The sequence below is a fragment of the Ylistrum balloti genome, unplaced genomic scaffold (assembly GCF_031769215.1).
Source record: "Ylistrum balloti isolate Yb309-2 unplaced genomic scaffold, AGI_CSIRO_Ybal_v1 Utg371286, whole genome shotgun sequence".
NCBI classification, from domain to species: Eukaryota; Metazoa; Mollusca; class Bivalvia; order Pectinida; family Pectinidae; genus Ylistrum; species Ylistrum balloti.
In genome coordinates this window covers 189,116-211,558 of record NW_026782690.1, presented here as the reverse complement: position 1 = coordinate 211,558, position 22,443 = coordinate 189,116, and the positions used below count along the sequence as shown (strand labels likewise).

The following is a 22,443-nucleotide window of genomic DNA, read 5'->3' as shown; positions in this document are numbered from 1 at the left end:
GCTTTTTATTATATGGGACATATTTTGCAGATGGGTATGATGTAGGAAATATGCCTAACATCCACAATACATGATTGGATAAGGCTGAAAATGCGAACTTGATTCTTATCTTATTTAAACAACGTGCTTCTTTTAAGTATTTATCGTGTCATTGTATAACTCCTGGACTTTAAGGTAAAGGTTAGCGAATGAGACGAAGATACAATGTTCTATAAACTGGTACCTTTTTTATGTAAGAATCCGCCAATTCGGCTAAAACTGACTGAAACCAATAAAATTATTTTTCCTGCCACAGACTCATTTTTAAATTGGCGAAATAAACACAAGTTTTAAATTTGAAAACATTTTGGCGGTCATTGGCAAATCATGATGTTTGAGGGTTAAATGTACATTTGACATCTTTTAAAATAAAAATCAATAATCAACTCCGCAACAGATTTAGTGAATTTAATGGGTAAAGGTCCTGAAAAGGTTCAGTGTTGAGAAATTTATTAAAATAAGATTTTTCAGTGCAACTGATAATAGCCTATTTGATTATTCTTGAGAATAATTGCAAGCTTATTCTAACATCAATGACGAAATTTGTTATCGCCATTTTTTAGATACGCTGAATGGACCTTTCTAAACTTTCATTTGAAGATTCATTGTATTTGAGGTTTTTAGGATTCTAGACAGATAAAAAACATAAATGTCTGATAATTGGTCGTCTTGTGTTTTGACTATGAAAGTTCATTATCGCAATGTCCTAACAATTAATATTGAGATATCCTTTTCATAATCAGGATGTACGTTTTTTCCTTAATGACAAGCACTGTCCTTTTATATTTCGGTCCCGCCTGTTTAACTCTCAAGTTTGTGACTTACTATCAAATTGGACAGTTAATGTTTATTATCGTGAAAAGTACAGGATAAATCCTGTGGAAGAAGGATCGGTTGTGGAAGGATATCGAGAGGATGGGGATCCTATTCTATGTGAATTTCGATATTTTTGGAGGTACGCCAAAATTCCTTAATAAATACAGTCAAAGCTGATTATAGTGGCCACTCACAGGGGTAGAGAAAAGTGCCCTTTATACACAGGTGGTCTTTGTATAGAGGTTCAATTAATATGAATGGCATTACACAGGAAGCCAAAAAAAAAAAAAAAGAGATGTATAAACAGCTGACCTTTTTATAAAGTTAGACTGAAAGACAGGTTTGACTAGAGTTCCAAATGTTACCTAACCCTCACCCCTGGGTTGGCGTTATAACGCCTGATCCTTTTCGAGTATTTGCAAAAGGATATATATAATGAGAGTTGATCATTCCCAAACAGGCCGACATTTTGGTCCCTTCCAACGGACTCTTGTGTTCATGGTTATTCATTTTGGTGTTTATATGTAGTCTTTTTCCAGATTTTGTCCGTCACTCTGTAAACAATTGTCTTAAACAAGTCCATAATTTCTATAAATCAACACCGTTCCCAGCATCAGGTTACTGTTCACAAATTCGACATTTATGTTTGTGATCGTGTTAGTATTGTGAGTGCTAAAAGAGTTTATAGTAATACCAAGTCGTTAATGAAATATACTTATAATAATCGAATGTTTACTGTGGGATAATTTGGTGTTGTGTGGCAGAGGTGATAGTGAAGAAAAATGTTGAAAGGATTAGGTGTCGAGACTTGAAAAACATACAGAACCACATTTTGTTCGAGTGTGATGTTAGGTTTTGTTGTACCAATCTTTAGTAAGTAAGCGGTATGCGTGTTTTATGTTATGATAGTTCTTCCCTTATGATGGTAGATAAGTGCACCTGATGAGTTGACGAGCCTGTAAAATACCTGTATAACCATGTTACGTGGGTATATTGATCGTGTTGTTTCCGGTAGAAGGATGATGCTGTATCTCCACAGTGGCGCATGTCAAGGGCGTGGTGTAGAGCCGTATTAGTTTGAAGATGTGGCAGTGTTGTATAAAATACCTATGTGGTGTTGCAAGTATTGTGCCGAGATCAGAAAATCAGACGTGGACTATACCTGTGTCCCTTATAGCCCCCTAGGTACGAGTGCGATTCTCCATTCTGTTATCCTTACCTGTGCAATATTGTGCTTGTATCTGTGAAGTGTTGTTGAAATCTAATTCGTGTACAGTTGTGACAAGAGAACATTCCGCTTGGAACCGCCATACTTTTTTCTTATGAAGGTGATCGCGTAATAATCGAAACTTCACACTCTAATCATCTAATAATCTAATTTTTTGTGTTACAAAAACCCGTATTCTACTCACATTACCACCCTAAAGAAAATGTTTCGAAATATAGGAAGATTGATAGTAATCTTCCCTGGTAAAGTCACCTAGGGTATCCTGAGGATTCTACCTGCATGAAATATGAAGATCATTGCGCAGGGTTCTAAAAAATAGAGGGCGAGTCCTACTTTGTCCTGTGTGGCGACCTAGGTATGGGCCAGAGTCTCCAAATATCTGTCCGATATATAATGTTGGTGTGTAAAGCTAAATTTTGTAATAAAATATGATTGTTTTGAAAAAAAAGTATTATATTGTGGACAATACCCTGTCTATCCAGTGAAATAAAATATGATTGGTGAAAGCTTTATGGATTTTACTGCTATATAATTATGCCTAGCCGTGGTATGTTTGTAACAGAAGACAACATTGTTTCCACATTATTACCGCAAAAAAAAAAAAAAAAAAAAATGGCGATATATGTTTCAATATCATGTAAATGTTCGACTTGAATTTGCTAATCCTTATCTTTGTCTTCTTCTATTTCTGCTGATTTTGTGTGATTTATTCTCTGTAATAGATTTCCTGTAATTTGTCTCAGATTGTTTGAATTACTCGGACCCATTTTCTGTTTTAAAGCTTTCTTGATTAGAGCATAGAATTATGTGTTTGTAAGTTTGACATCGATGTCAATGATGTTATATGTATAATTTAGTGCTTCTTAAGTCAGCGGGCGATGGGATATATGCTTGTTCTCTTGTGTACCCTGAACATCTGATAGTTTTAGAGAGCAAATAATAGAATTTAGAGCGACTGATCTTGAGCTGTTTTCGTTGTCTATAGACTGTAGTGTTGAAAGACTACCCGAGATGATGACTACCCGGTGAACCTATAGATATGATTAGAATTACAGGGAAATGGTCCAACATTCTGATTGATACATATGTATATTGATCTAGACAGCAATCATTTTAACTTTATCTTGTAGACATTAAAGTATGTACATATATTTACAAAGTTACATTAGTAAATGAATTTGCAAACGTATTCAACACTGTCAGGGATAACGAGATAACAAGAATGGTATGAGTATAGATACCCCACCCTACTTCAAAATGGTTTTTGCCGTATTTCCTATCATGATATGTGATAGGCCCTAAAATTGATGACGTTGCACAACTGCAGGCATTTCACTACTGTGTTATATGCTGCATCGATTTATGGTTATAAGTGTTTTCATACTGTTTTTGAGTAGTGCATACATAATCAATTACCAAGTACTACAGACAATAAGTACAATAGACAATTTTGAAGCAAGTTATGTCATAAGCACTATAGGGAATCACGTGGATGCATAGCGTGAGGTACAAAACGATATATCGATAAATACTAACTGACTTAGACACAATCGAAGTCAGCTTATGGTAAAAACTTTGAATCTAAAGGCCGTTCATGTCAACATACCTTCATGCCCTGGTGACAAACCTGCTAAGTTTAAAAATGGTAGGAGGTGATCTCCGGGAAAATGACGGTTTACGACGGACGGACGGACAATGCCAAAATACAAAAGTATGTCCCTTTAACATGTTTAAAACACACAGTAAACAAAAAATCAACACCAGCAATCATTTGGCTATCAAATAAAAACCAATGTTAAGGAAATATTTGCTGCTGCTCAAGAATGAAGTGATAGGTCATTATCTGGGACACATTTAAATAAACACCATTTCTTTCGTAGGTCAGAATACGTAACAACACGAAATAGGCTCTGTCACCAGTTATACAAGCTAACTAGTATTTCATAAGTTCTAAGAACGTTGCAATTCACAATTTTACATTTTAACAGAACATTTGCGTTGCCCTTATAAATTGCACCTCTGTTTCTATTTGACTACGTTCTGTTAACGCTGTATGTATTCATTGCGGTACATATAAGTAAAATGTCCATAGTAAAGTTTCCTTCCGTGAACTGATAAGATGAAAAGTTTAAAACATATATGATATATTATTACGTTGATCGACGAGTTGTCCGTCACTGAATATAAAAAGTAATCAACATTATACTTCGTATTGTATTATAAAATTGTCAGATAAATTAGAAACTGTTCAGATTTATACATTTTAAACTTTCGAGATAATATAACCATTTCATTTTTTAGTATTTGTTTTTCAACATTTCACTTCGTTTTGATCGCGGTGTCTTTCACCAGTTAATGGCCTAAATGACCTTTAATATGTTGACGAGCCGTTAAAACAGTAATAACAATAATAATAATCTCCTTTCATTATATACAACACACTGCTCAACAAATAAAGGCACGTACACATTAAATAATGTAACATGTGGTTCTATATAAATACTCACCTGTGGAGGAGAGCGCAATATATCCGGCTGGTTTTAAATGGTATAAAACACACGTACATTTTGCAGTAGATATATCCGTAAGGACGCACTAACTTGATACTCGATATGAAGAATACATACCAACATCACTGTACACAGATCTGTTCATTTTAAAGACGTATGTGTCTTAATCACCGTCTGGTTACTGACACATAAAACAACTATTCGTGAAGATCTACCATATGTTTATTGTGCCGCCAAAAGAATGTACTCGATACAAGAAATACGCCAGTGCGTCAAGCGAACCACACTACGATACAGTATGTACTGTACTTAAGTATAATTTGTAAAAAGGATTTGTTGTCGAATGAATGTTCATAGCTCCCATGTCTTAATTATAATAAGTTTTTTTCTAACGTGTACTAATATGGGGTTTATTGTCAGATATCTTACAGAAACCATTAGGTTTTCATTATGTTTGAAGTACACCGTACCGCTTCCTCTCTCTGTGTGCTTTTCATAAACAAGGGGTCCAACCTAAACCGTAGGTCACGGCCTAACTATCCCCGGTCACAACCAAAATGGCGGCGACCATCCGCTTCACGACGGTGAGTAAAATAAGTGTTTTGTCTGCTTACAGAGAACGTTCCTTATCACATCAATATTGCGTTTCGGATCTAGAGGAATTTATCTTTATATTCGTGCAACGAATTTACAATATAACCCAGTCCTGTAAAAATAAACCTCAGTCAAAACTGGTATGTGTGCTTTATTACATAAAACATTTGTGTGTAACATAACAGAATATGCAATATGAAACCTGAATTGTGTAAATCCCACCCACTGTCCCTTCCATAAATGAATGGAATATGAATTTCAAGAAACTGGTGGATTTCGTTCATAACTATACCAGACGATGGGTGAAATGAGAATATGCTGTGTTTGATTCACTTACTGAATGTGTTAAATCCACTCTGTCCATCATTCTTAAAACAATAACAGCCTAAAATCTATTTTTTCACGAAAACAAATATAAAGATAAATTCACGACGCGTTCCTAGTGTCATAAACATCGTGAAATCCCGTCCGTTAATGGAATATGATCCTGATGTTAAAACCACATTTCAAAGATTTGCTTTACAGTTATGTTATTGTTCCCGCAGATGACGAGGCCAATGCTTTGATCCTTGTCTGCAAATATTGTTTCATTTCCCGTATACAAAAAGAACTGTACTGGCTAATCATGTTTCATTACAATAATTTAGATTGCCAATAATGATACGGATACAGAACGTTTTATTGCTGTTTCGTCTAGCTGTTACATCAAACCTTTAACAAAACTACTTACTATCATTCTTAGTATAGCCTGAACGTGACATTGTTCACTGAAGAAGTGGAATGAATATTATGTGGTTTTAAAAGTACTCCGAAGAGCTTTTGACCAATCTCCAAACATCCTTTTCGAAAAAAAACGTTGTACAGTAAGTACATTTTAGCATCATTTTAAAGTCAGTGAACGCCTTCGTTCTCTTTCAATGCTACTGTCTTTTCCAAAAAGTGCACGGTGGTACAAGTATATGATTGTGAATACAATCAAATTATAAATATACGGAGTGGCAACATTTTCGTTGAGATCGGTTGCAAGATCATCAACCAGACTACTGACACACCTATGGGAACTGCCTCTACCACTCTGTTGTTCGACATGTTTGTTTTCATACGTCGCTGAATCTATCGATATATACGCATATGTATATATAAACACCCAACAGCTTATATTGATCTTTTCCTACAACGAAACCACATAGACAGCTTTCCACCCAGCTGTACGATGAGCATGATGATTTAGATTTTCCTAGTGTGAATTTTTAATTGATAGCAACATCGTGCATGCCCAGCCTATGATGTTTACATGTCACAGTGCAAAGATCTGTTCCCGTTATCACACATTTCATGCAAGAAGTCATCAACTGACGGACAAACTTGTCTCAAAGGGTTTCAAATGATGCGTGTTGATGGGAATGTATGGACAAGTTTTACGGTTATCACAATGCTCTCACTGATAAATATTTTTTTCTTTGTGCGATATGAAGCCGGACGTGTTTGATGCTCGTTAGTTTTCTGTTGGTTCCATTGTTGTATACCTTGTTCTCATTTGAGAACGTGACATTACGTGCTTGGATTGACCAAAATTTACGGGTGTCGTTGATAATGCAAAAATGTTTATTCATCTGGATAAGTGGTCTTATTCTCTTTGTACGTTTTCATGAATCTCCGTGTAAATATATATATATATATATATATATTTTTTATTAAATTTAAGTTTGGATTATGATTATGTTGACATATTGTTATTTTCTTGTTGGTTTTATTTCACGTATGCCTGGTTTGTGGTAGGAGATTCCAGCATTGACATGTCGTGATACATGCCTTCAATGGCTGGATACCAAACCTGTTTACATAGTATATATGATTAATGACGTTTGGTTTTCGTTACCCGCCACTTCGCCGTTATTGTCATTAGGGATATACTGTCCTGATTTCAGCAATAACTTTCCAAAATTTGTAAATTCCATAAATTGTAAATTCGGAAGAACAGTATACAAAACAAGAGGCTCATGGGCTTTAACGGTCATCTGACATAAATACAAGATTTCAAATTTTGAACTTATTTCACTTGGATTTAAGAATCAAGTGCACTCAGTCACCACCTTGAAAGTGGGTTAAGGTTATTCATTTCAACAAACCAGCATGCTACAGGCCAAATATCACCCTGGGTGTTATGGTTATTCAGATGATGTTTCTTCCAGGTTTTATACAAAGTTGACCCTTCTGACCTTGAAAAAGGATCAAGGTCATTTGTTTCAAGAAAGAGGATTCTCCGGAAGAGAGTCTTTGGTTAGAAGGCTGACAAATATTCTGGACGTCAGATCATTGAGGCAAGGAATGTTTCCAGGGTTTAAATAAGCGCACCCATCTTCTTTTCCATACAAAAGTATGGGGTGTGGTTATAACAGCATGTGTGGCAATTAGGTAAAATACGGTACGTTGTTTATAGGTTATATAAGCCTTAAGCAGCTGTGTATACCTAGAAGGTCTTAGGTGCCAGAACAACACAGATCAGACAACCTTCAGATATAAGAACTACTACTTACTTCTGTTTTTGAACTCTGTCAAATTACCAAACTTTGGTCAGGATCATGTCACGATTATTTCATGTAAATTTAAGCTCAATGTCACAAGTAGAACTTGAGAAGCTGAAAATGTGCTTTCAATGTATTTTCGAAATGGCGGCCATTGCAGCCATGTTGGATTTTGGACTGACCCGAAATTAACAAACTTTGGTCAAGTCCATGTCACGATCATTTCAGGTAAGTTTCAGCTCAATGTCACAGGTAGAACTTGAGGAGAAGCTGAAAATGTGTTTTCAATGTATTTTCGAAATGGCGGCCATTGCAGCCATGTTGGATTTTGGACTGACCCGAAATTAACAACCTTTGGTCAAATCCATGTCACGATCATTTCAGGTAAGTTTCAGCTCAATGTCACAGGTAGAACTTGAGGAGAAGTTGAAAATGTGTTTTCAATGTATTTTCGAAATGGCGGCCTTTGCAGCCATGTTGGATTTTGGACTGACCAGAAATTAACAAACTTTGGTCAAGTCCATGTCACGATCATTTCAGGTAAGTATCAACTCAATGTCACAAAGCAGAACTTGAGAAGTTGAAAATGTGTTTTCAATGTATTTTCAAAATCGCGGCCATGTTGGATTTTGGACTGACCCGAAATTAACAAACTTTGGTAGGGACCATCCATGTCACGATCTTTTCAGGTAAGTTTCAGCTCAATGTCACAGGTAGAACTTGAGAAGAAGTTGAAAATGTGTTTTCAAGATGGCGGCCATGTTGGATTTCGGACCAACCCGAAATTGACAACCTTTGGTCAGTGCCATGTCATGATCATTTCTTGCAAGTTTTGGCTCAATCGCACTGGTGGAACTTGAGAAGAAGTTGAAAATGTGTTTTCAATGTATTATCAAAATGGCATCCATGGCGGCCCTCATGGATTTCGGACCAACCCGAAATTAAAAAACTTTGGTCAGGAACATGGCACGATCTTTTCAGGTAAGTTTCAGCTCAATGAGACATGTAGAACTTGAGAAGAAGTTGAAAATGTTAATTGTTGACGACGGACGCCGGACAAAAGGCAATCGCAATAGTCATCAGATGACCTAAAATTATTATAATCAAACTGGTTATGTGTCATGCAACTATTTCACCTTTCTAAGAGCATATAAGGGAAAAATTAAAATCTAAACAACAGGAATTTAACTGCCAATATCAATATGGATGACCTTAAATCAGCCTTCAATATCTGCATATATATGCATTTGTACATGTATATTAAATGGTTAACACCTAGCATTGTGGTGGTTCAGTATAACATGATTTACTTGTTGAAAGCATAATGTCACAGGCAGACTCTAACGTCCCAATGCACATGTACACTATTTTTTTTATCAATATAGTACATCTGGAATGTTTCATAGAGTGGAATGATATGTGGTAAACTTCATCCCAAACCTGAGGAAACGTGAGACCATGTGGTCATGAAATTCACAATTTTAGTGAAAAGCACATTAAGACCGTTCAAGCTATGAACAGCATTTGATTCTACCATTTCAAGGTGAAAAAAAGATAATTTTTGAAATCTGAGTGAATTTAACTCCTTTTGGTCCCCATCCACTTGCCCCTCGGGTCAGCAAGCTAAAGCAATACGTGTATAATATCAAGCCGTCATCCTTAACCAAGTTTCAAATATTTCCAACAGAAATTAACTAAATCATCCTGAAAATATAACTTTACTATAAATTTTTTTTTTTTCACAAATTTTACCCCCTGCCCAAGGGGAAATGCGAGACCCTAGGGCCATGAAATTCACAATTTTGATAAAGCACCACAAGACCTTTCCATCCATGAAAATCATTTTATTCTACTAAATCTGGTATTTATAAGATTATTTTAAAAATTTTAGTCAATTTGACCCCTTTGGCCAGTGGGGACATGGAACCATATAATTCACACTTTTGGTTCATCTTTTGCAAGTGTATGATTCTTCTAAAATTTCATGGAATTTGATTCTAGGGATTTTGAGAATTTTTTTTTTTATTAATTCTTGATTTATCATTAATTCAATGTTCATGGACTAATACTATCGATGATATACACAATAACATGGGCATAGAAAAGGCCTAAAAGGCATGTTTATATACATGTATATATGGGCATAGAGTGCATCCATCTGCAGTGATCTTGTCATCACAACATTAAATTTTAGTTCTCACACATTAAAAGTGGTTCAGTATCAAATTCACACTAATTAACTTTAAAACAGTCATGTTTACACTTCAGCCTAAACTGTATTCCACTGAAATTGGTAAATCCCTTCCTGCAAGATTTCAATTAATGTTGGTCATGAAGTTTTAAATTGATTTCTTAATAAAAATCTAACAACAAAAAGCTGAATGTCATAGTTATTACCTGTTATATAAACTTGGTCCTCTTGTAAATCAAAAGGATTCACAAATCTGACAAAGTGACAACCATGAACAAGATCATTTCTCAATGCCAGCAAGCTCCAGGCCAATTACCATAGTTTTGTATTCTTATTAATATTACATTATATCAAAAGTTGCTTAAGTGTTTTTTTCTTTTACAATTCTGATCCATGTGACCATGGATACAAGTCCAGTAAAATATCACCAATCAAAGCATGTTGTTCTAATTGCTAGCTATTTATTTCTTCCTTGAGAAATTTATGTACATTTTACATATATGACTGATTATAAAGCACATGCACATAATCAAAATTGAGTGAACAATTTTGACAATTCAAAGCCTTTGACACTGAAACACCAGAAACAAGAAATGTTTCAATTAGCTAGGTAATTTCAGAAACTTTGCTATAAAGAATCCAATAGTGTCATTTTCTGGTGAAGTATTGTCACCACATCCAGGTAGAAACAACTGTAGCTTGTCTCTGTCAGCTGCACCAAGGCCTGCACATACTCGTCCTGCACTTCCTAGATGTGGCTCCTGTACCAGAGATCAAATTTGCAAATTATAATCAACTTCTGTTCAAGGTAATAACGATTCTTAAGCATCAAGTCTTATGTGTTGAACAGATTACTGTCCATATCTCAAAGGTAATGTTACTGGCTGAATTATTTTACATCTATTCATGAATGCATGTATTTGTAGGATGACATAAGTAATGCTCTATTAAATTTTGTTTCCACACACAGTAATACTAATAACACCATGTGCAGCTACTTTGTCAGTATCAATTGGTTGATCAATATTGTTAAATGAAAATAAATAGTAATGGAAATGTTATGATCATGAGTGATTGAAGTCAGTAACGTGAAGGACAGCTAAGGTCACAAACTTATGAAGATAAATTGCAGAGAGATTTATGCTGTGTCAAAGACTGGATGACAGAATGAGCCTTGGTAGCGTAAAGATTGACGCCAGTAGAGCATATGTAGAGAGTATGTAGACTGTCTACATATTGTAGAGGACGCAGGTAGATTGTACCCATCAAAGGTTGTGTGAGAAACATGAAACGTAGAGCGTACACAGAAAATAATGGGGTAGGTTGCACAGATTTTACTAGCGTCTATGAGAATTCAGAGCTGTGATAATGGTCTTACTTAGGTGCATGTGTTTTTTCTAGGTAGCACTCGATGAAATGACCTTATAATACTGGTTGCAGATCCAAAGACTTCAATATACTCAAAAACAGTTGAAAATTAATGTTGGAATTCCTGTATGTTCCTATATACAAACTAAGGTAAAAATCAGACAAAATCTAAATCTCAACCAGTAAGAGGCCACCATTTGCCCTAGCATAGTTGTCATGGCAATGAAACACATACCATGATATTTGGCATCCTCTTATACCCCTATTTTTCCAAATTTGGTCGAACTTGAATATCTTAATTTTGACCAATCAGAGGCCCAGATTGCGTTCCCATAGTAACTGGTTTTGAAACACCTAATGTACCTTACTATAGTTTTTGTTTCTGTTGAATGACCAAGGTGTAATGGTCATTTATTGTAAAATATTTGTACCATTACAAATTATTATGGAAATCAAATTTTTTGGAAAAAAAATTGTACGCACATCCACATATGGTCCTTTATAATGATATGAAGTTTCTTTGGAATCAGTTCACCATCTAGACAGACATGCTGGGTGATTCCAGTATAGCCAAATTTGTTGCGAGTATTATAAACTTAGTATTTGAGTAAAAGTACTAAGTAATTTGTTATAAGTATCAAGTACTTAGTTAAAGGCAGACCCTTTTCACAAAGCAAAACCAACCAGTTAAACTAATTTTGACATCATGATTGTGTATTAACATTCAACCAATTTCTTAAACCAATTCACAGTTGATTAGCCTTCACACAACAAATATATTAATGTTCTAGATTTTCTGATGTCTCTCTACAAACTGAACAAAAGACATTAACAATTGCATTAACTTAATAAAGGAAATTATTTGTACCAGTAGTTGAAACCCTTTGAAGAATTTTATATTGTAAATTTTGTTTCAATTGTAATATCAATTGAAAGCTTCTTGTATAAAGTATAAAGAGTGTTGTGATTTTCCTTACATGATTTAGGGATATTTGACACCTTTCACTTCAAGAAATTTTAAAACTAAATCTCTACTTTCTTACTTGTTCTACTTACATGTCAATTCAATTTGTCTTTTGGAATTTCTAAAGATAATAGTAATGACCTTGACTTTAAAGTGAAATTTTGATTTGTTTGAGATATGACAGAATTTTTTAAGTGGGTAAAGTTTGATAACAATCTAACAAGGACTTATATTGCTAGAGTTAGGATGACTGACCCTAGAACCCTGAAATTCAAATTAATCTTAGACAGATGGTGGACCATTATATGAGAGTGAAATCTATATAAGTCTCTCAAGAAATGAAGCTGCTAGAGTGCTGACAAGGATACATGTTACAATATATAAGGAAACATCCCTATTATTATACATGTACATCCCCACAAGGACTCCTGTAGTGATCGAATCATACGTTATATCAATGGTGTGAAATCAATATCTACTCACCATTTTGGATAAGGACAAGCAGGAAAATGTCTGTAATGCCCATGCGACTAGTTCCTCATTCTCCTCCATCGTGATGGTACAAGTACTGTACACTAGAGTTCCTCCTGGTCTCAGTAATTTCACTGCCTTTGAATCAAATAGGACCAGTCAGGATTAAGTACATACTACAGCATACTATAGGTTTAGATAATTTCTAGCCAAGCCTAACATTATGCTGATCCATCAATATTCCTTAAAACAAGCAACATCCAGTTTCAGTAGTGTATATTGTAGGAAGGATTTGACCAACAGCAAACAAAAAACTTTTCTATAATATAACAAACCTTAAGTCTTTATGAAAGACTACAAATATCTATAATATATTTTCAACTACCATATGATAATGTGTTAGTGTAAACAAATCTGTAAATAGGACCAACACCGTGGTGACAGATTCTGATAGACAAATGATACATTATATATGATAACTTATATCTTACAAATTAGTGAATATTTTAATATCCTTAGATCTTAACAAATGTGGCAATATCTGCAAGTCTATGATAAGCATATCTAACAGTATTGGATTGACACCATGGTAGTAGCAAATAATCATTTCATAATTGTTTTTTTTTCACTTTAACCTTTGAATATTGTGAAGTACATTATGTATTTAGTTTGACAAAGAATGTTATAATGCAAGATTACCTGATGAAATAGTTGTCTTTGAAGGATAGGATAAGATTTTAAAGACTTAAGTGACATATTGTTCTTGCTGGAAGGCCTCTGGCCCAGAGCACTGCAAGGCCCATCCAGTAAGACACGATCAAACATATCTGGTGGATAGGGAGGCCCCCCTGCAATATCTAAAATAAAAGAAAAACAAAAAAAACCACTAAAACAGATTCAACATAAATTATTAAATAAGTTTATCTCTTTTTGCTATTCATGAAATAAAACCAATAGTTTGTCATGTTTTGGGATTATCATAAAAAGTTTGGAAAAATGACAATATCAGTAATAAACTTGCTGAATACATGTATGACCTAAAGTTTGATGTGTGTGGCACAAGCCAGTCAGCAATTTTCTAATGATATACATGGTAGGTATCAGTAATTTTCAACATAAATAATGTCACAAAATTGGATTTGTAATTGGAATTGAGAGGAATTGCTAAAGGGAAGTTTTTAATTACTGCAATAAACAGGACATAATTTCATCTGGTTCCCAGGTTTGGGAAAGTTGCACTGTATCAACAAATCTTATCAAAACAGGAGACATGTGGCAGATACCCAATAATTTTTGTCACTACCTGGAAAGAAAGAAGATCTTGCGATCCAGAGTAATTACACCATCCAACAACAGGTTTAACTGTGATATAACCACGTTACATTTAGAGATATATATGAGGACTGTTTGATAAGTTGTGAGTATCATATTTAAGGTATGGACTTGTGGCTGGCATAATGCATTATTTTTCAACATAATCCCCTTTAGTATCTATACACTTTTGCCTTCTATGTTTAGGGGCCTCCATGCCACTTTTAAAGAAGTCCTTTCCTCAGAAATCCCTCTACTTATCAATCAGTCCTCATACTAGTGAACTCTAGATAATATTCTCACCTGCTGTGTCTAAGCATGCATGTCTCGCATCACATGGATAGGTCTCAATAAAATTGATATTCCAGTTTTCAGCATTTTTCTTGATTTTATCAATTTTAGCTGGTGTTTTATCTAAAGCTATCAGACGGCCCTTAAATTCAAAGAAATGTCATCAGTTATTAATATAAGGTATCAATATTACTGTGTTATTTGTAAAAAGAGATAGAAAAATTAACTTCACATCGGCTGATGAGGAATTCTTGATACCAATAAATATTCCTTTTAGTATTGTGATAAAATTTTATATAAAATTGCATTGTCTGAATAAAACGTCAGATAATTATTGTAAGATTCTTTTATTCTGCTGAAAGCTTGGTTAGATTTGACCAATGGATAGTGAAAAATTGTAAACATTTCCATTGAAAAACAAGGACTTTCAAAGAAAATCTAGTATTCAAAAACATTAATTGAACCTGTCTCAACAAATACATAACTGTGAAATGTTTCGTTTAATTTCAATATGATTTTTCACTGACAATCTGTAAACTCTAGCCAAGCTTTAAGCAACTGGGACCAGATCCTTTACTCTTATAGTTGGAGAGATACGAAATGTATCTACTTACAGTACCTTTCCGGCCATAAGTGTAGCTATATGCACTGTTTTTCCACCTGCAAAAAAAAAGTATCACTTTTCATACTAAAATTAGAGATAAATATTGATATGACTAAGACATTAGCTCTTTAGTTGATAACTTTATGTATAACTTTCTATATTAATATCTTATAAACTACAGCCAAGTCTTATTTAAGTCCACTAATACACTTTCCTCATTTAACCTTGTTCAAGCCTTCATTAAACCACTTTACTCATGCATTTATTTCATTGTACCTGGATTTAAATTGTAACACTGTAATTACAAATATGTAGTGAAGTGGTCATTACCTCCTTTCAAAAAATCAATTTCTCTTAGTAAAAAAAAACGATAAATGAGATATAATGAAGTATTCTCATTCTTAAACTGTTATTCATATTTCATAAAAAAGGTCTCAAGTTTATTAAAAGATTTAACTTTAATATGAACCTCTAAAGTGGTGATTAACAAAGGGTAATTTGACAGCCAACCATCTGCTGATGATGGGCTAAAAATAGAAAGGCGAAGTTACCAGGTGAAGCACACATATCCAGGATGGTCTCCCCTTGTTTGGGGTTGAGAGCATGACTTGCAACAACAGACGGAAGATTTTGTGGAAAGACAAGATCAGAGCACAGATCTGTCAGACTGGGGGCTTCATATAATGGCTGTGTCATAGAGATACCAACACCACTGAAATCACAAAATAATTAAATCATTGCTCGATGGCACCACATCAACATCTACATTACAATGTATAAAGCTAAGCTATGCAATGCTATGCAATGACATGAACAAGACCTTCCCTCATATGTGATGAATGACCTAAAAACACATGTCAGTACACATGACTGCTTTGATTTACACATAGATGTACATGTATAAGATTGAATATTTGTGTGTATCATTTTCTTTCCTGGTTCAAAACATCTTTTCAGTTGGTAAAAACATTTGTGAATGTCGTTCAACTATATACATATTTATTCAATCTAAAAGTTCACACTTCATTTTTGTGGATTCTTTATTGCCATGAAAAATACAAGCATTTCTATACAGCAACTTTTTCAGGTTTTACAGTGCATTTTTGTAAAAATGAAACACAAAGATATGAGATAAAATGTAAAAACAGTTGAACATGAAAACAAAGTTGCAGTGACTTATTTTTGTATGTGATGTAAATAAAAACCCACATAATTTCATGTATTCAACAGAGGCTTAAGAGTATGCATCACATATATTTATAATTCATGTATCTGAAATTTTTAAGCTACAGATTTCACTGAAATGGGAATATGATATATGTTATACAGTTGATCAAAAGATGTTATACTGTGAATCCTTGAGAGTCTGGACACCTTCATTCTCACCAAAATCATCCAGTTAATAAGTTTTCGAAACTGATGTGTTTAGTCAATTGGCTGACCTATTACACTGTATGTTGAGCATATACACTACATGAACATGTGGGAGACTTATTGATTCAAAAGTAAAAAAAAAAACAGTGATATTAAAACTGAAAAAAAGAAGTATTTTTCTATCAATGCATCACTTATATATCACAGAAAACTTTGCAGTGTTTTTCAATGTTAAGTATGTTGATGTTTTGTGTAGAAAAGTGATTTCCCTCCTCCCAGGAATGCTCCTGATTTAATGTGAACTAAATCCAATGGAGTGGGATTTTAAAAGACTTGCAAAATTTCCGTTATTGGACCCTGCCACTCACTGCCCTGGATGCGAAGACCTACTGCTCTTACAAAATTGATTCCTTTTTATCTAAGATTGTTTTAGACCAAATTTGGGGAAAATCCAGTAGTTCCTAAACGAAGAGTAGGATTTTAAAGAACTTTGAAAATTTCTTCTTTCTCCTCAGTGACCTGAGGGGCGAGGGCGGGGCCAATCATTTATATGAAAATTGATCAGCTTCACCCTACAACACTTCTGATCAAATTTGGTCAAAATTCACTCATTCTATACTGGTAGCAAATGTTGACGAATGGGCTCCTGCATGACTAGGTGAGCTAGAAACTTAATCAAAATGTTAGAATCATGATTACCAAACTTTTTCTTTTGAGCAGAATAGTTTCTCCCTGCTGACACAAGCAATGCCATTTCCTACAAACATCATGGATTCTTCCTGGAGTTTTGTTGCTCCCTTTAAACATGTACTGTCAACATCACAAAATACAGACACAGCATCCTCTTCACGCATTCCTGTCACAATGCATGGCAATATATCAGCAAATTTATCAAAGAACCACATACTTAGAAAGATTCATGTAAAACAAGTAATAATATGTATAACTGATCAGTCATTTTTCTTGTAATTATCTAATAAATTTTACGGTAGTTATAATCCCAACATTCAAGTTTATTTGATTTTAGATTCGTAAGTCATCAAACTTGCAATGTAATTGTCAACTGGCACCAAACTTAACTAGAAGAAACATTACTTTACAAGAGATCCCAGAGGGATCTTACACCCACCACTGTTTGATCTGCATTCGTTCTTTGAATGTTGGGTCTTTTCTTCTGTTTTTGCTCTTAATGATAAGAAATTTGAACATTAATCCTTTTCAGAGATAGACATAAAAAATTGAACCTGCCAAATCCAAGGTATTAGGGACCAAGGGGAATCTACATATGGAATTTGAACGAGATCCATTCAGAAATAGCGATAACAATCCTTACTAGGTAAAATACAAGATGGCCGTCTGTTGGCCATTTTATTTTCCTGATCAGTCCCAAAATCAAATGGGTTCCACTAGGGAGCAAGAGGAACCTACACATGAAGTTTGGAAATGATCTATGCATTAGTTCTCGAGAAATAGGCCAGGTGAGCCAAAAAACATGACATACTGTTTTCCTTAAGAAATGGTTAAACATCAAAATTCAATCTTTTCAGACATACCTACTGAACATCCCATAATTCCCTGTGCAAACACATCAGCCCCACGTAACACTGCCATTCCACATGCCAAGTCAACCACAACTTGCTTGTTATACTGTCAAAGAGAACATTAATTAAACTCATGCTAGTTTCTTTAAACAAATATAATCTTTAAAAAAATATTGACCAGCAGTCAACACTGAAAGACTGCTGAGCATAAACCTTGATGACTTTGTATGGAAAATGGCATTTGGCAGAAAATGACCAAGGGGCCCATAGGGCCTGTAATGCTCACCTTGATCTTAAAGCCTAACAATGTAATACATGCCTACAGGTTTAGTATTTCAAATATTACCAAATTATAAAGCGGTCGCTTAACCTCTTTGATGCCTAGAATTGCCATATATGTTTTAGGGGTGGCATTCTCAACTGTTTCAAAGATATTACTGTGAAACTGAGTCAGTAGCAGTGTGGCCAATTCTTACGTCATGATTGTAATTATTACTTGATTCCCAATTACAACATTGCTATATCCTTTATGGTTATGGGGTGGGGAACTCAACACTTTCAAAGATATGACATGGAACATAAGTCCCTCAGGATGGCACCAGACTCAAAGGCCAATTCTAACATCATGTATATGGTTAAAGGGTGGGTATCTCATCTGTCTCAAAGATATAACAAGGAAACTAAGTCCCTTGGGATTGGGTCAGACCCCAGACCATCATGATTGTGTTCATCTCTTTATGCCTAGCAATGCTATATATGGTCCTGGGATGGGGATCTAAACTGTTTTCAAACACATCTCCCCTATTGAGCCCTCCCTTACTGCTCTAGGGTGTCGAGAGCCACCATTTATATAAAATTGATCCCCTTTCACTAAAACATGATTCACGCCAAACTTTGGCAAAATCCAATCACTTCTACAGGAAGAGTAGGATTTATTTTTTTCTTCTATTTCCCCATTTCGGCTTTGCCCTTGGGGTCCAAGATCCACCATTTATAAATACAAAATCCCTTCATCCAAAAGCACTTCTGACTAAATTTGGACAAAATCCAGAAACTTCTACAGCAGGAATAGGATTTTAAAGAATTTGCTTTGTTTATCCTTTTTTACCCTACCCTTCCTGTCCCAGATGGCAGAGATCCACCATTTATATTTATTGTTTACCATTACAATGTTCCCCATCAAAATCTCAGTCATTTATGACCAGTAGTATTTTGTAGAAAAAGTTGACAAAGGACGGACGTCATGGTATCCCAATAGCTCAGTTAGCCCGTCGGGTCAGGTGAGCTAAGTAACCTGTCTTTTCAAAAAGAATGATAATAGAAAGCTGAATAATTTTCAAAATGAACATGCAAAATAATTGCAAATAACTTTCGATATTTAAAAAGAAACACATATTTATTTGTTTATAATGACTGAAGTAGTACAATACATTTTAGTAGCACTTTAAAGAACTAAAACTTATTGCACAAACATGTACACCCTCTAGTTAATGCAATGATATTGACATATTTGTTTTCCAACTTGATGCTTTGAACACCTTTTGCAGATCCAGGTTTGGTCCCCTTCCCTCTACAATGATGAGATCCTTCAGCACAGCATGATAGTAGATGCAAGGCTCCTTCCATCCCTTTTGCTTGTAATTCTGTCCAATAAAGAATAAAGTATAAAGAAATATCAAAAATCAACTTTACTTTCTTTTTTTATTTAGCTTCATTTCATTCCATTTACTCTTCTCTCTACTACCATTCATTCATGCGTCACATTCATACAGTAGGAGTCCATAAGTAGAGATTTACACACATACATGTACAAAGCTACAAATTTTAATATTTCTGTAACTGTAAAAATCTAACTCTGACTGTTATCACATCAACAAGATAGTAATGTGTGTTACTGAAACTAATCAGAATTTCCTGTTTCAGCATTCTTACAAAAGGGTAAGTTCAACATGATATGTTACATGCCTGTTCCTATTTTCCTTGATAAGAAATCAAAACCACCTGATTTTTTGTATTCTTATGAAAAAAGGTGCAAAATAACTATGATGATGGAAATTACACGCAATTTGACAAAAACATGATATAACATTTAGCATAGACAATTTTTTTTTAAATTGCAATACAGTACACTGACCAGAATCACTAAATCTTGGCAGCCCTGTGCACTACTTTTTTTTTTTTTTTTTAAATATTAACAGTCATGTAAAGATAACCATTTCTTACTTTCAAAATTTCTGATTTCACAGTGCCGAGTAATTCTTCTTGGTTTTTCCCTGCCAGCGGGTTGGTTCTCAGGGTGGTGAACAGTGGGGGTGTACCAAGTTGGCCAAGAAGTTTTTCAAACAGGGAAGATCCATCCTCCTGAGAACTGGATTGTTGCTGAAGTGACAATGCCAGGTAATGTACTGCACAGAAGTACATGAACTATGCCATGGCCTCAATCATCTACATGTGTACTATACATTAGTGTATATCAAAAACTTCATGTATGTAATTGTATATCACAGTTATTTGATTTTTTTTTTTTTTTTTGGGGGGGGGGGGGGGGGGGGGAATCTTTACTATGATTATATTTTTCAATGAGGAAGAAACAAAATATGTCTATAAAGCTATACATTTCCAATCACAAACAACAAGGAGATCTGAAAATTTGTAAGGTAGCTATAGTGAAGTCTTGGTCTGTTTGTAAGGTTTTTATAGGTTTTGTGGGGTGTTGAATCACCATAGATGAGTGTCACATTTAAACAAAATATGCCTCTATAAAAACTGTACATTTCCATATAGGTTCATATTCAGCTTGACTGTAACAAAGTCTCTAGACGATTTTGATTGCTGTAAGATAAGTAATGCTTGTGAGGAGAAAACCAAAACTGATTATATCCATTCACTATGAAATGTTGGAAGTGATATATGTTTCATTGGCAAATTTGTGTCCTTTCTCTCTGAAAACAATTTTTACATGCAAATCATTCTTCCAGGCCTTGATATGATGAATAAGCAATCAATCAATTATAGGATGCTTGTATTTTGTTGTTGTCTGTCAAGCGAAAAATAATTCTACCACAGAAAATAAATTGCACCTGCTTACCATTTGTTTGCTACAGCTATCAAACTTGCATGTCTTAAATACTGTTAAACACTGATTTTAACGGGATCATTTTTTCTTTGAATTAAGTAGTAAGATGTAGACAAACAGATGAAAAGAGGACTATAAATTTATTTGAATAGTCTATACAAGTAGTTTGATAAAAAAAACAACAAAGAAATACGGATAATTTGAGAAAAACATTCTTAGCAATAGAAAAATTTAACTTTAAAAAAAAAATATACACAGAGCACATATAACTTCTAATGTCACCACATGATGTTATCTTGAAATTTCCACATCATGGTGTTATTCCTATTCTAACTTTATAGTTCTATGTAATATCTTTGAAAAGCCATTGTACTGTTCAAGGTTTTCCATAATTTTGTTAGTAGTAGGCTGTGTAGTGAAAGTAGGAGGCTGGCCTGCCTTGTATGTGTAGTCGTGTACGGAACATTATTATGGAACTGAATTGTTGTAGGCCGCCAAATGATCAAAGTAGCCGGCGACCGGCTCTTATAGAAAACCCTGTTACTAAGAGTTGTCAACAGAAAGCAGAATGCAGTTGCCTATGCATGCCTACCCTTCATATCAGGTGAACAAAGTTCTTAATTCGCTTCAATCTGATGTATTTTTGTAGGGGGGTTGGTGGGGCATTGGGGTGTAGGGGACTGATCAGAATATTGAATAAGTATTGATGGAATACAGAATGAACACATCTCAATAAATCTATGTATCTGTTTGGTTGCAATTCACTGACATAGCATAACTTTCAACAAATGTAACAAATCTTCTGGTCCACACTAACATATATGTATACCTGGTGCATTAATTTTGGACTCCTTAAGAATAATTCTTCGCTAGCTGTGCTTTGTCAATGAACTGCCTTCAAACAAAAAATGTGTATTAAGGTTGTTATTCTTTCTGGGAGTATGACATGCTACAATAATTAAAATAAGCCGAACGCAATGTCACGAAAGTCGTTAGTTTATGTGATAGGGCTCGACAAAGTGGCCGTTCTGAAATATATATCGGATCAAAATATATATCGGACCGAAATAGATGTCCAGGCGATACTAATTGAAATCTGACCAATAATGATTGAAATACAATTGTGTGTGTCACCACAGAATACCGTCCCTAATGACGACCCAATTAAATTGGCTTTGTTTTTTTTATTTTACCATACCAATGATTGCAACAGTGAATTCTTTATATAGCCGTGAACATCAGTAACGAAGCGAAGCGGTGGTAGTAGACAAGCGCTTGAACATGATGAGGCCATGAGTTTTCCACTTCCGGCGGTGTGTCTAAGTAACTTTCAAGCAAGAAGCTGAAATGTATATCCGGATTACCTGAAATGGCTAGCACCTTTTGATGCAAGCTGGAATTAAACACATCATATTTACATTTATCCTGCAACTGGGGCTGCCACAGAAACCGTACAGAGTGATGTTGAAAATAGCTCACGGGTCTGTTTGATGTGGAACTCTGCGAAAAAACATTAACCCCGATTCCTCCCTGATAGCCA

The 22,443-nt window shown here is 34.8% G+C and overlaps 1 protein-coding gene across 1 annotated transcript; it reads right to left on the bottom strand.

Annotated features, from left to right (window-relative positions):
- Positions 1-9,811: 9,811 nt before the first annotated feature.
- On the bottom strand, positions 9,812-22,197 carry LOC132561821 (tRNA (cytosine(72)-C(5))-methyltransferase NSUN6-like). Its single transcript, XM_060226521.1, has 11 exons — positions 22,102-22,197; positions 20,051-20,206; positions 19,366-19,470; positions 17,840-17,933; positions 16,986-17,142; positions 15,464-15,624; positions 14,928-14,968; positions 14,321-14,450; positions 13,406-13,563; positions 12,719-12,844; positions 9,812-10,664 (listed from the first exon to the last, which is right to left on the bottom strand). Exons 1-11 carry the CDS (start codon positions 22,195-22,197, stop codon positions 10,506-10,508), a joined length of 1,383 nt encoding a protein of 460 aa, XP_060082504.1. The 3' UTR covers positions 9,812-10,505.
- Positions 22,198-22,443: the final 246 nt, after the last annotated feature.